The sequence below is a fragment of the Lytechinus pictus genome, unplaced genomic scaffold (genome assembly GCF_037042905.1).
Source record: "Lytechinus pictus isolate F3 Inbred unplaced genomic scaffold, Lp3.0 scaffold_19, whole genome shotgun sequence".
Lineage (NCBI taxonomy): Eukaryota > Metazoa > Echinodermata > Echinoidea > Temnopleuroida > Toxopneustidae > Lytechinus > Lytechinus pictus.
In genome coordinates, this window is record NW_026974140.1 from 10,257,195 (window position 1) to 10,271,630 (window position 14,436).

At 36.1% G+C, this 14,436-nt stretch overlaps 1 protein-coding gene across 2 annotated transcripts; it reads right to left on the reverse strand.

The window, feature by feature from the left end:
• Positions 1–2,323: 2,323 nt before the first annotated feature.
• On the reverse strand, positions 2,324–13,171 carry LOC135157710 (uncharacterized). Of its 2 annotated transcripts, none has more exons than XM_064114380.1 (8): positions 13,032–13,171; positions 10,260–10,402; positions 9,568–9,652; positions 9,011–9,194; positions 7,129–7,321; positions 6,654–6,777; positions 5,930–6,066; positions 2,324–5,061 (listed from the first exon to the last, which is right to left on the reverse strand). In XM_064114380.1, coding segments are annotated over exons 2-6 (510 nt in total). In that variant the 5' UTR covers positions 10,307–10,402; positions 13,032–13,171; the 3' UTR covers positions 2,324–5,061; positions 5,930–6,066; positions 6,654–6,776. The 2 variants fall into 2 exon arrangements, with proteins under 2 accessions (XP_063970450.1, XP_063970451.1); XM_064114381.1 differs by having other exon boundaries at positions 3,553–5,061; positions 10,304–10,402; positions 13,032–13,121.
• Between the last annotated feature and the right edge of the window lie 1,265 nt (positions 13,172–14,436).

Genomic DNA, 14,436 nt, shown 5'->3' on the forward strand with positions numbered 1-14,436 from the left:
TTGAAACAGCCCAAAATGCGTTGAAAACAAGCAAAAGTCTAAAATGCGAGTAGTTCTGCAGTCTTGCTCCCAAACATTGAAAATCCATGCCATTTTCATCATACTTTGCACAAAGATACTTTAGCACCTGAATATTCCAAACATACAAAAATTAACATGGGTCCATGTGCTTGATTTTTTGCTATAGAGCTTCAAAGTTAACCCAAAATGGATGTTCTTAAGAATTGTGCATCCAAAAGTATTTGTCATATTTAGACCTCACGAGATCACAACAATGAGTTTAAAGCTATATTACTCCGTCAAAATCCATGAAGATTTCATCAAATTTTGTAATATGATTAACAATTGTATCCGTAAGATGGATAATTTATTTATATTGCTGTCAATTGTTCGCTCATTAAAGTCTAACAACACTCTTAGTTCTCAGAAATTGCGGGAAAGATACTCAACGTCAAACATTTCAAATTTCAATAACAAACTTGAGAAGTAAAAGAAATGCTGCACTTTAGTCATTTTCACCAAACTTTGCAAAGTTGTAGAGGAAGGTATACCAAAGAGGTGCAAACATAAAAAAATATGGGTTCATGTGCTTGTTTTTAAACTATCAGCACTCTTATTAGAGCAAATTTGCTTTTTAAAACACCCGAAAACGCGCCAAAAGCTTTGTATCTATGTGAGGAAAAATTCCGAACCACTTTTCCATTTATTCAAACTCGGGGTCATATTCATCATACTTTGCAGCACTACAGATAAACTATTTTTAAATTGTAGAGGAATTAAAAAAAATGGTCCATGGAATAATTCTAGTTTATTAGCTTCATAAAATAACACATCAGATCTGAAGTTAGTGCAGATAAGGAGAAAATTCAGCTCACATTACCTACAGCTTGCTGGTTAAATCACCAGTTCATCCATTGTGACGTCAGCGCGCAGAGTGTAAAATATGCGCAGATCATGATGCGCACTAACATAACTGTGGAACGTCCTTAATTTTTTTGTAAATATGTATAGGCCTATTGAACTATCATTGTAAAAGTTAAGTGTAAAAAGATTGAAAGAGGAAATAAATGAATTGAATTTAATTTAATTTAAAAAAATGACTGCAGTTAAGGTTAATTGCACTGATGGCCGAATATTGTTTAAACAACGGATTTGATCATGTCACTCGGGGGATTTGCTTTGTTCAGTTTCAGGACTTTTTTCATTATTTTTTTTTCTTCTTTTTTACTCTAGCTGAGTGCGTTGCATAAAAGATCGCGTTATAAGAGGACTTTTTGTACGGTACTGGGCGTTGTGGCGTGCGCCTGTAATCCAAGCTGTGTAGTAGACTTGTTAAGAGGTTGAACGCTGCATTTTTTAGTACAAATGTCCCACTTGGCACAAATGGTCCTTGAGTCAAAAGAAAAAGATTCATCCAAAGAGACACGCTGTATCTATGCAAATAAGCAAGTAATTTGCATAAATTTGCATATTATGTCGATATAGTAAAAACAAGTATTTCAGAATATATTTTTAACCAGAACTGCCCTAAAATTGGAAATAAAGACTTAGGGTAAGAAAGGGAAGAAAATTGTTATAAAATGATTGGGATATCCTTGTTAATTATTACCTAATTTACATAAATTATGCAAATTATAATTTAAAACAAAGTATTTTTTCATGAATCCTGAACTGCTTTAAAAAAACAGCAACTAATACCCAATGTCAACATTCTACATGAAAGAGAATTTATTAGCGAAAACATCGATATGCTTCATGACAGTATTAGTGTCTTAATTTGCTTAGAAACAGGGCAAATATGTCAAAATGTATGACGTGATATTGCGCTAAAACGAGACCAAAACAATCTCTCTGTCACAGTCACACTCACGAATCGGACAATAAAGCGATCAATGGTATGTCATTCGAGATAACTCAATCTCAACACAATAGCTTCCATCGGCTTCTCGTACACACTTAAAAATAGGTAGTCAAAAATGACCCTATAACAGTCATTTTTGACCCCATTCTCAGGGTCAACTATACACCGAACCCATTGGGGTCATTTATGACCCACTAGATGTAGTCAAATGATTTTAACTACAATGGTAGTCAACAAATGACCCAAATGAAGTAAAAAATTACTACAAAAAGGTCAAAATTTGACTACATTTAAATGAAAAGGGGTCAAATGCAATAGACAGTAGGGTCATTTCATTCCTCCATCTTTTCACTTCAATGTAGTCAATTTCAACTTCAATGTAGTCAGATTTTGACTTCAGTGGTTAGTTGTATCCGACTACTTGTAAGCTTAACACATTAATTAGACACAAAAACTAAAAGATTATTGTGCATAAACAAATAATTTATTTATAAAGAACATATTAGATGCTTCCAAAACAATAAATAGCAATACAAGAGTGGTAACATTTAAAATTTGATCCTAAAAAGTACACTGTCAAATTGAAAAGCACTGAAGCATTTTCTAACATTATTAAGACATTACAGATTTTATAATTTGCTTTTCAAATAATTGACCTTGATTGATCAATGATGTGGTAGTAGGCCAAATATCTGATCTGTATGATTTTTTCTTGAATAAATTCATCTGGTTTGACTGCATTGACATCATAAATAGAGAAGATTCATCTTGACAAAACCAATTATCAATTACTGACCTGACAGTTATGATCCAATTCTCGTCGGAACGCCCTCTAGAGAAGATGGCTTTCGACCAGGATGGCCGAAACTGTCAGGTCAGTAATTGATATTGGTTTTGTCAAGATGAATCTTCTCTATTGAAGATCTGTATGCCATCTACAAAGTGTCTGCATCAGATTCACATGGAATGATGGCATTTACACACGCATATGATACACCACATCTGACACCTAGATGTTATTACATGAATTGTCCCAAGAAAAGCTGCATATCATCTGCATTCCTGTTTACCCAATTTTTTTACACTGATGTACATTAATACTGAATAAGTTACAGGATAACATGGAAGTCAATTTGCTTAATTAATTTAAAACAAATTCAATTTCAGTTCATATCGAAAAAGTACGAATTAAAACATGAATTTCTTCACTTGTGTTCGCCACCAATCAAGCTGCATTGCTGATCGATCCATAAACACTATGTATCGGGCTCATTTCAATGGGTTTTACACATGTACCATTTTAAAGTCATATTAATGTATTTACATTGGGTTTTTGAACAGGAAGGACCTTTTGGAAAATTCCCTCTATAAAATTATATTTGTAACTATTTCAAAGAAATACTTCTACACATTCTATGTAACTCTATTGCAACTCGGGAGCAGTAGCTGCAAGTCCAACATCTGAAAAATGCTTTGTCAGCAAACAGCAATGTACCAAGGGTCACACCAATTCTTAAACTGAAACTTGCTATAATTTACAATTCTATCAGTTACATCATTTTTTTTAATCAGTTAATAGTTGTCATTCTATCAGTTAAATTCAAAGTTGAAATTAATCAAATTCTAATAATGTATCAGTTAAATTCAAACTTGCTATTTGCAGTAATATCAGTTAAATTTAAACTTGCCGTGTATTATAATTCCATCAGTAAAAGTAAAACTTGCTATTTGTAACACTTCAATTGTAAAAAGGCAATACAACTCAATTACCACACATTACATCACTTATTCATAGATTCTAGTCATTTCACTGGCGCAATCACACCTTGTGATCACATGGTATTTTACCCCTTGTTTGGGGTGTTTTTTGTCAATTAAAATCCTTGTTTGGGGTAAATTTGACCACTTTTGGTGAATCCTAGCTTGGGGTCATTTTTGAAAGTATACACATGAGTGGCCACCCTCTCCTCTCACAATCACACCAAGGTTAGTACAATGATCCCAAGCTAAACATTGATAAGTATGCAGTTCAGCATATTATTTTCATTTTCATTAAATTCTAGTTTGAAGGGCCTATGTAGTTCAGTACATCCAGTGGTATAAATAACATCAACTCGCGGAACTCAAAATACGAATCACAATTTGGATATGCGCCTTGGTTATGGCATAGTATAATGAATGAGGGCTAAGGTCTTTGAATTCTGCTACCAGAATATTAATGTCAAGAAAACAATATCACACAGTGGTAATTATGTCAAAACTTGCTTAATGTGTCTGCTATATATTAACTTATGTACATTAAATGTTATCTGTGCAAACATTTTGGCTTAAACCTAGTCTATAAATTTAACTGATCGAAAAACCATAATTTGCCACAAAAATGACAAGTTTGAGCTTTTTGTCACAAACCCATCTTCTAAAGCCACTAGCATTAATTTGCAGAGATACAATTTAAAACGCAGAGGTATTTAGCAGACAAAATGAAAATGTTGGCATACTTGCCACTTTGCAATTTTGTTTGTTTTGTTGCTTGCAAAATTTAAAATCAAAATGTGGTATTGGAATTTGGATACCCTTTGTACCCCCCTGTATACGAATGACTAAAATAGATTTGAAAAGGATAGGCAGTGAAATTGATACGCATTTATCTGATGTCACAAAGGAACCCTAAAGGCGCATGCGTACACACGCAAGCAATTGAAGATGCTGCTTAAGTACGCACGTGGAGCTGCTGCCTTGAGGAATTGACGTACCTCGATACCTGAACTTGTAAAATCCATTTTAGTATTGAATTTCATACATGGCATACAGACATATCCAAATTAGGAGACATATCAGAATTTTGAGTTCTGCTGAACTGACATTGACCATTAAATGGTTGAAAATTAAGTATGAAGGACATATGTCCTTAATGACCTCACACAGGAGGTGGTGTTCCTGTCTTTGGCATTTACCTGGTACAGAACTTTTTGAATAAACTCCCATGTAGTATAGCACGCAGATGGATACTCCAGGTCAAGTACATAAAACAACTTGAAACACACATCAACAGCCTTCAGAAGGCTGTCTTGCTTAAGGGCACGGCCCTCAACCACAGCAAAATATTGTGCTGGCGCTTTCTGTGGGCCAAGGGCCAGGACAAATGGTTGCCGCCTCTTTGACATGAGTCCATCCAAGTATTGAGGGAGGTTTGTCCCTATCTGTAAAAAGAGAAAATAAATCTACTGATTAATTTACGTTTAAAAAATAAATCTAGATATTTTCTGTCTGCGTACTTAATTCTTACTGGTAAGTGGGTTGTAGATAGATATAGCTTTAGCATGGTCCTGATGTACATTGTGTGCACACACTTTGCTGGTCGAGGAACAATATTTGACTATACTGCCTGGCGTTTGACATCATGGGTCAGTCTGTCAAATCTATATAGTGAGGGTAACTACTGTAACTTGACCATGATCATGATAGAAGTTGTCATATAAACTTAACCTTTCTTTATATCACAGTTCTAAAGATCTATCACAGATCTAGGTGTAGAGTGAGAGTCGAGTTCTATTAGGGACCTGTCAGCTGAACTTCAATTAGCAAACATGGAAAGTTTGGGCTGCATGTGGGATGTGCTACAAATGTTGTAGTGCGACAAGCATGCAAATTCTGCAGTTAATCGAACCATAATCAAAATGATACAGAGATGCCAGTGACTTTGGTCACATTTTCCTGAAACGCTAATAAAATTTCTTGAAAATATGAATTTTTAATCTTGTTTTGTACTGGAGATGCTGAAAAAAATTTCCTGAAGTCTGGCATCTCCGATGATAACAATTAAGTAAAACAGATCTATGCAATACAAACTGTGTGAGCATCACATCAGCCAAACTGTTGTTGTCTTGATGAACGTGTCCCATTCTTTACATATCACTTTCAACCAAATGGAGTACTTGAGGCATTTCTTTCATTTTATGTGCAAGAAGATATACAAAACCATCCTCCAATTGGATATATCCCATCTGCATCCCACATCTATACCCAAACATTTCATTTAGTAGGCACTAAAATTTACTCCATACTTACCGGCTGAAAATCAATGAAGGACTCCATTGCTTCTTTCACCGTAGCCCTGGATTTCTTTGCGTTTGACAGTTTTCCTGTAGGCAGTATCAAGGGCAGTGCTGTCAGACCTGCATCCTGTGCACTTTGATCATCTATATCTGAAAGGAAAACAAACTTCAATTAAAATAGAGCAATTCCATGGTAAATATTTTAACACTGAATCGCATCTTTTTTACAACAGTATACAAAATTATTGAAAAGCAAAATATTACAGAAAATACCCCGGGTGGGGGTGGTGGTGGTGGGGGCACTCAATATTGAAGTTTGCACCATGTGCGATCAAAAAGACCCCCTTTTTTGGACTGCTGTCACCCAAAGACCCCCGTTTTTTCCATTTGATGACCCAATTTTTTTCTGTCACCCAAAGACCCATGAATTTTGCACTCTCTGACCCAAAAATTGCCCAAATTTTTGATTTTCAGAAAAATGCCATTTAATCACACTAAAAAAGAGCCCATTTTTTAGCTTGGTGTGTCACCGAAAAACCCAGATTTTAGACTGTCACTGAAAGACACCCTATTTTTTTACTTGTCACCCAAAGACCCCCTATTTTTCATTTGTCACCCAAAGACCCCCTATTTTTCATTTGAACGCATCACCGAAAGACCCCTATGTTCGAGATGTGTGATCTTACTCGTACGTCACTTTCATATTGAGTGCCCCTCCCCCCGGGGAAAATATGTACCGGCTTGCACTTGTGGACTTTGCTTTTCTCCATACTGCAGTAGTTTTTTTGCCAGTTCTTGAGTCCATTTCATGATTAATCTGTCAGACACATCCCCATGAACTGCTCTGAAATCACCATCTATCTGTGATGCAAATTAAAATGCATAAAGAAGGATTGTAAAACCTTGATTCAGTATGGTAATTTTGGGGTGGGCACATGTGTAATGTCTAATTGCAAAATGAATATCCAGCAACCAAGGAGCTAGGCCTTGATTATGTTAATGACACCTGGCAAAAGTTACATGTAGGGAAGTATATTATTATCAGTAGTACCAAATAAAAACAGGCAGAATTTGGTAGACTTTTGTTACTGGTCCTGGCAGGCAAAAAAGATCAATGAGGAATTTTATTTGGGTTTTTGAGAAGCACACCTCAAGAATTAATGCTTTACTGTACTTTTGACATAAACCAAGAAAACAAAAGTTACCCCATACCATGTTAGGGACATCAAAGAGTCGAGGCCATTGCAACTCGATGTCATGCACGGTAGATTTCTTCTCTGAGTGAATTTTTCTTGTCTTTTCAGTGCAGTCTTCTTCATGAATTCCACCACTTTAGGGATAGGGCTATTATTATGTTGAAGCCATTGCTTCATTTCTTCCAAGTTCTCCGGCTCCATATCTTTTTCTGAAAAAGACAAGGTGATAAAAAACAAAATCAATAGTAGGCTACCTACAGCAAACCCTAAACTACCTTTTACAAAAAGTTAAAGTCCTTCTCAAGCCTTTCGGCCCATAGAGCGGCGCCTATCTCCATTTCAATAAACCTAGGCCACATGTCTACTGGAAAGTAGAGAAACTACAGCAGGGGGTTAGTCCACTGGTAGCCATGTGTTTAACTTCCCTACTCCATTCTTCTAATGTCGAGTGCCTGACAAGAAAGCAGTAGGTACCATTTCTAAAGCCTTTGGTATGGCCCGGCTGGGGTTCAAACCCACAACCCCCCGATCATGAGGCGGACGCTCTAACCACTAGGCCACCATGCCGGTGACACCTGTTTAAGGCTCTAAAATTTGACGGCAATCAATCCTAAGATCTAGTGCACTGATGTAAGTCCCGGGGGGGGGGGGGGGGGGGGTATCATGCTTGACCAAGAATTCACGTAAAAAGGGTGTTTTTTACAATCATGCACGTTACGTGCGTAACTTAAATAGGGTCTCAAAATCACCAAAAATCAAGAAAAAGGGTCACTTTTTTTAAACCGATGAGTTACGCATTCAGTGTCTTTAAAAAAAATTCACCTTACCTGTGTACTTAGGGCTAATTACATGTTCATTTAACACTACAGTTTATCACAATGATGGAATATTCCCAAATCCCAGCCAAAAACACTTTGCACATGCCCGCAAACACTTGAATTAGCCCGACCTCATGCACGGAAAGCAAAACATATATCACTATTTGCTTGGTTTGAAAATAGTTATTACTTGCTTTGGGGATTACTTACTTAGGGTAGCAAATTACCGATAATCATACTTATTTAGGGTGTATATTTTTGCATTTGTAAATACTTGTTTAGGATGCTTTTGGCAAGTCCTTGGTCATGCATGATACCCCCCTTTCAATGAGGACAGACCCCCCCCCCCCCTGGGATGTAAGTTCCTGACCAGATGCACTACAGGAATCAGACTAAGCTTCCTGTAAAAATTTATCTAAACTAGTTATAGGTTTCTTGTAAGAGGTTGGAACATGCCTTTGATGCAAGTTGATTAAGTGTTACAAGCAACAACAACAAAAAAAAACCATGCAGATGATTTTAAAGTGCGCTCTACAAATTTAAAGCGTAAACTCACAGCCTCAACACACTTTGAGAGAAATGGCATTGATCACTTTCACCCAAAAGACACTCCATTTAGCATCATCCAGGGATGCAGCTGCTATTGGGCACAGAACCCTATTCAGCCTACATCTAGAAGAACAATATTGCAACTGGGACCAGCTCTCGGAGTCCCCGAATATTATACCGGTAGCTGAGACAATAAGCAATTAGTTCCGTGGCCAAGGGAATTTCAATCAAACATACAAATCATGGCTGCGCTGGGACTTAACACACAACCTTAAGATCTGGAGTACAATGCCCTACCGATTGAGCTAACTTGATCACAAGCAATCTACTGAGCATCATGAGGTGAAAATTGGTAGACCAAAGACTGGTCCCTGTGGAATGTGGAACATTATAAATCATCTGATAATTCTGAAGATTGTAATCAAGTAAGCCTACCAAACCCAACTTGAACTTGAAGATGAGCCAGTAATAATTAAACATTCAATGTTCACAAAGCATGCAACAAAACTTAAACTAGGCACATTAACATACCTTTAGATTTTAGTTCTTCAATTTTTTCCTTGGTTGATGGTTCTTTCTGGTTCTCCTCACTTGAACTTGAAGGTTCCAAAGATGTCCACCCTTGCTTTGGCATTCTCTTTCTCACATTTTTCAACCTTTCTTCGATGAAGCCCTTTGCATGTTCACCCTCTACTGCTGGTGTATACCATGCTTCCTATGTGCGAAATTTATACAAAGAAATACATGTAACAGCAATGAGTGAATATACAGCACCTACTTTACAGTACAACCTAAAAAAGTGTAACATTTAAGTGTAAAAATTTTGTTCAATTCAGTATTTAAACACTTATGATGGTGCAAAATAGTTGACAACGCATATTGTTGTTATCGAACAGAAAGAATATGGCACGAGAGAAACCGAAATGCCACCAATAAGCGTTAGATGAGTCCGGTATTTTCTCTTCTGTTCAAAGTTATTGTTCATGGGGAAAGCCATATGGTACAATGGGACAAAAACAACTTGTTGATAACAACACAATTTTCTGCTTCAAATGATGTTCTTTTAACGTGATTAAACTTATACTTACATAACCAGGTCCTTCAACATTTTTCAGTGCTGGAAATTGTTGAATCATGGATATTGCCATGCCCACCTTCTGTTCAGCAGATGGTCTATTATTATAAAGATCCAAGAAGAAAGGAAAAAAATAATGATCTACTACAGATACCTATAAGATAATATAAGAACAAATTTGTCTTTTATTAGTAAATAGATTTTGCACTCATTCATCTTCCAGATGCTCCCTACTGCCTTTAAACTATGCTGCATACTTTTTAGCAGCACAGCAAGGGCAATCATCTTCCAGTGATGTCACTGCACCATGACCCTCATGCATCTGAACAAGTTTGGAGATGAATATTGATTGTAACTGTCTTTTCATTTTCTATTGAAAAGTTATCTTCAGAAACCTGAAACAGTCAAAGTTTTGTAACAAAGCAAATATTTCAGTTAATTTTTATAATGAAACTTCCCCCCCCCCCCAATTTTAAGAGTTGTTGAATCATATCAGGGATATGAAAATCATCAATTTATCTTTTCTCCTACCTGAAGGTTGAGAACTTATATCCATCCCTCATATATCCCCAGACAGGGCATGCATAAGCTGGCAGCAAACCTGCATTTCACCACTTTTGTGAAAATAGCTTTTGACTGGTCTAAGCTCCAACCCTGGTCTATTGATTTTGTTAGTTGTTTGGAAATTTTTGAGTATTTTCTTACTTGTTTCCATATTTCTCCATGAGGTGGGATACAACTATTCTCACCATTCTTCGTCTGTTAGAGGCACTCTGTGGTCCACCTTCTTCAAGTTCACCGAGAATGGACTGGCCACCAGCAGCCTTTTCCAGAATAGCACTTATGTCCTAGAATTTGGTAAAGAAAAAAACAAATATTTGAACGGTTATTTTTATTATACCAGTATTTTTTTTTCAGTTAGGCCAGAAAAAAATTATTTGTTACTTGTTAAAGTACATGGGAATTAGAATTTACTTCTTGTCAGAACTGTTTAAATTTATACCATGTGAGGCATTTTCTTGAGATTTGACAAAAATACTTTTTGTTATCAAAAGTTTTTGTTAACGAGTTGATATGTACATGTAATTATGTATAGTGCAATGAATAACGAAATACAAAATGTTTACATCAATCTGATTTTGTAGGCCTATTATTCAGCATGACTCCCATTTTGCTCAAAATATTGGGTTTTTATTATTGATTAGTATTTTTTTTTATTGAAAGGCAGTCCTCTCAAAAATTTAAATGAACATCCAATTTTGCAATTCTAAACATCCAATTCTAAAAATTTCAGGGTCCCAAATCCAATATTTGTCTATTTGTCAAAACTCTATTCATTTTCAAAATGCAATTTTTTGCGTTAATTTTCAACTGTCCAAAAATCTGACCGAACGTCCAATTTTGCGATGTAAGCTGTGCTTACGATTTAAAACGACGCTTGCGCGTCTTTTCTAACATTGGCGTACAAAATTGTACATGCCGGCTTAACATCAAAAAAAAATTTCAGGGTCCAAAATCCAATATTTGTCTTCATATCAGACACAAAACTCTATTCATTTTCAAAATGCAATTTTTTGCGTTAATTTTCAACTGTCCAAAAATTCAACTGAACATCCAATTTTGCCCTATGCAACCTGTAGGAGCTTTACATGGGATGAATGATAGACATAAATCTTAAGAAATAACATCTTTCTGAAAAAATAAATTCCTGCAGTTATAAGAATACATTTTACTTGTGAGAAAAACAATTGTTAGTACTTCCAAGTCATTTATGATGCACCACATACCTAACTGAAAATGGAATAGTCTAGACATACAGGGTTCAATAAAGTTCAATAAACTTATCATACCATATAGGTTCATCAATTTCGGAATAGGGGCATCAACATAATGGGGAAATATGTCAAACAGAAGATACAGTGGCTAAATATCATTTTCATTGCATTATAATAGATTCTAAAGGCATGATTATTCAGTTTGTTTTCTTCCTAAAACTGATATTGCTAAAATTTAGGCAACTCTTTGATTATCTTTGTAAGTAACTTACTCTACCCTGCTTGAGAATAGACTGGCCTGTCTACCTATTTGCATATGATATGCGCGCAGTGCTTACACACTGGGTTGTGTGTATGCGTAAAGCACACAAGCACATAGACATTGCATGGGACATTGTACTGTGTGTTGTAGGCACAGAGATACGATCTTACGTATACTAGAGAGGGAACTCTTTCCGCGTGTTTTTATCTCCCATAGGTTTTGTACATAGCCAACATGGCTGCCGGCGGACAATTTGAAGGATGATTTTGGAGGGTCAATGTTTTATTCATAAGAATGACGTCAAAATACGTATAATGCACTTGTATGATTGGATTAAACGCTAATGTTTTATTCATGTACTCATGCATTAAACATTTTTTTCCGTCCCACAATTCCCTACGATATCTGTGCGAAGTGTCGTTCTTTTGGACTCTGCGAATTTGAGGTTTCTGAAACGAAATAGCTAGACTAATTATCTGTTTATAGAATTGATGTTCGAAATCATGGTTTCTGAGTGAACTTCATTGGAGCGGAAAATCTTGGAGGGAACATCAATACTATTCTAATGACATTCCATAGGAATAAAAGTAAGTTACGCTCATTTTCATGTTTTGATCTCACTTGCAAATTGTAATGTGTTTGCCGGGGTTCGGGGCTCATCCTGTATTACGCACTATGTAAACCTCAATTTCAATATTTCTTTTGCCTGACTTCCAAATAAGTGTGATCATTGAGTTTCTCAAAAAATACTATATCTAGGGGGGCCTATATAGTTTGTCGTAGATCTAGACATTCATCGGAATGCTTCATGTAGGTCCAAAGTAAACCTTTATTTCAGTTTTATTGTGATTAGACAATTATCAGGGGTAGATGTGGACTTGTTTCCGACCTCCTGTTTTTTAGTAACGACAAACTGTCGATTTTAGGCCTATTCAAATTTAGGTCAATGTAGGGATATGGTCAGAGCGGGATCCGGCCTTTGATATCGCCGGTGCTAGCCGGCTAGCGAGATTGTCGATGTAGTCATGGGGTATGAAAATAGCGGGGACGGACTAGGCCCAAACTTCAAGCTTGAAAGTTGAAGTTTAGGCCTAGTCCGTCCCCTCTATTTCATCTTCATATGAATAAGTATAATTCTCAGCAGTTTCTTTTATTCAGGAACGCTTTACTTCAGAATAATCAGTGTTGAAATACGATTGACTTAGCATTAATGTCTGTTATGTTAAGTGTTACTTGTCTAAGTCTTAGATTCTGGGCTCCGCCCGCGCAGCGGGCGGGAGCTCTCTGGGTTACATGATGCCATGCACTGCAATGGCAATGCCAATGTCAACGTGTTATTTTGTGAAATTACTTAAGCTTAACGAAATACTACAATCATGTAAGTTTACATACCTGTAGTAAAGACACAAATATGTTTGACACTCAAGACAAATTTCTTACCTTCAAACACAGCAACTAAACCACCTAATCCCCACTTATTTAGGAGCCTCTCCATCATCAACACCAAGCGGTCGCATGCAAGACTGCAGTAAAAATTTCGCAACTTGAGACGCGGCGGCGCGGCCGGGAAATTCGAAATCATACTCACCATACATTGAGTGATTCGACCTGAAGTAAAATAGTTCTTTGATAAAAATAATATATATCACAACGCAAATGAAGTGAAATACATGGAAAGTTTTAAAATGTTGTTTCTTTCACACTGATTAAATTTGTTTGCTATTACAACATTACAAGTATTAGCAAAATAACTATTGATTATTGAACACTGCACACAGTAATATATCCCTCCGCCGTTCAACTTGCATTGCAGTCATTGTGATGATGACTCTTTAGGCAAGTTATTTTTCCACTTCATACACCTAGTCATTTTTAACTTCCGGCGCAGTCAAAAAGCCAATAGGCAAAGTAAACAGTGAAAGGTTGACCCTATATGCAGTCAAATTTGACTACATCCAGGGTTATTTTGAAATGACCACCCAAACTAGTCAAAATTTGACTACCTATTTTTAAGTGTGTATCGCTTTTGTTGGTGTGTCTGCCACACCGTAATCTATGATACATACGGACAAAATGCATTTCGGTATCGGTAAAACACTATTAATTTTGTTTTATTTGTTTCTATTTTGTTTCTCTTGGAAAATTTACAGGAGACATTGCTTTGCAGGTTACTGCTTCAATGAAACTCTGGCACATGAATCATGACGAATGTATCCTACCTCAATCCATATTTTAACTTTATTAAAATATATATCTTTTTGGAGACCCCGAGGTGGCAAAACTGCATCCCCCTGCATTCCCGCCACTTTACAAAACCAGTTTGACTTGTATAATCGACTTGGAAAAGACATATGTATGAGACATCAGTCAACATGTTTCCTGAAGAAAGTTTTTTTTATTTATTTAAGCCTACGTCCATGGGAGCCCTCCGAATTTACCCCATCCCCTCTCCGTATTTCGACTTTAAATAAAGAAAATATCGTGTTTTAAAACCATCGGCAAGGCAAATTGCGTTTTTTGGTATAATAAAGCAACTTTTATATCTATATTTTTATATTTACATTCATCATTATTGATATTATTATAATTATTATTAATATTATTATTATTATTATTATTACTGTTATTATTATTATTATTATTATTATTGTTCTGCCATTTGTAATAGTGCTCTAGCACAGTAAAGGCTATAACCCAACAGGAGCATGCCTAGGATACCCTCTCCCTTTTTGGTTTAAGTATTCAAAAATAGTTTATTGTCTTTAGAACTCTTAAAAGATTACTTTTGTTTGTATTGATATCTTGGAATAGATTGAGGAGAAAATACTCTACAACTGACATGTAG

What these genes read in the sequence shown, in the direction of transcription:
- LOC135157710 (XM_064114380.1), bottom strand. Translation starts at nt 10,306, where the DNA reads ATGGTGAGAATAGTTGTATCCCACCTCATGGAGAAATATGGAAACAA. An exon ending in ATGTTGAAGGACCTGGTTAT is followed by an intron (nt 9,195 to 9,567) that starts GTAAGTATAAGT and finishes TTTCGCACATAG; the next exon opens with GAAGCATGGTATACACCAGC. An exon ending in TGAAGAACTAAAATCTAAAG is followed by an intron (nt 7,322 to 9,010) that starts GTATGTTAATGT and finishes TGTCTTTTTCAG; the next exon opens with AAAAAGATATGGAGCCGGAG.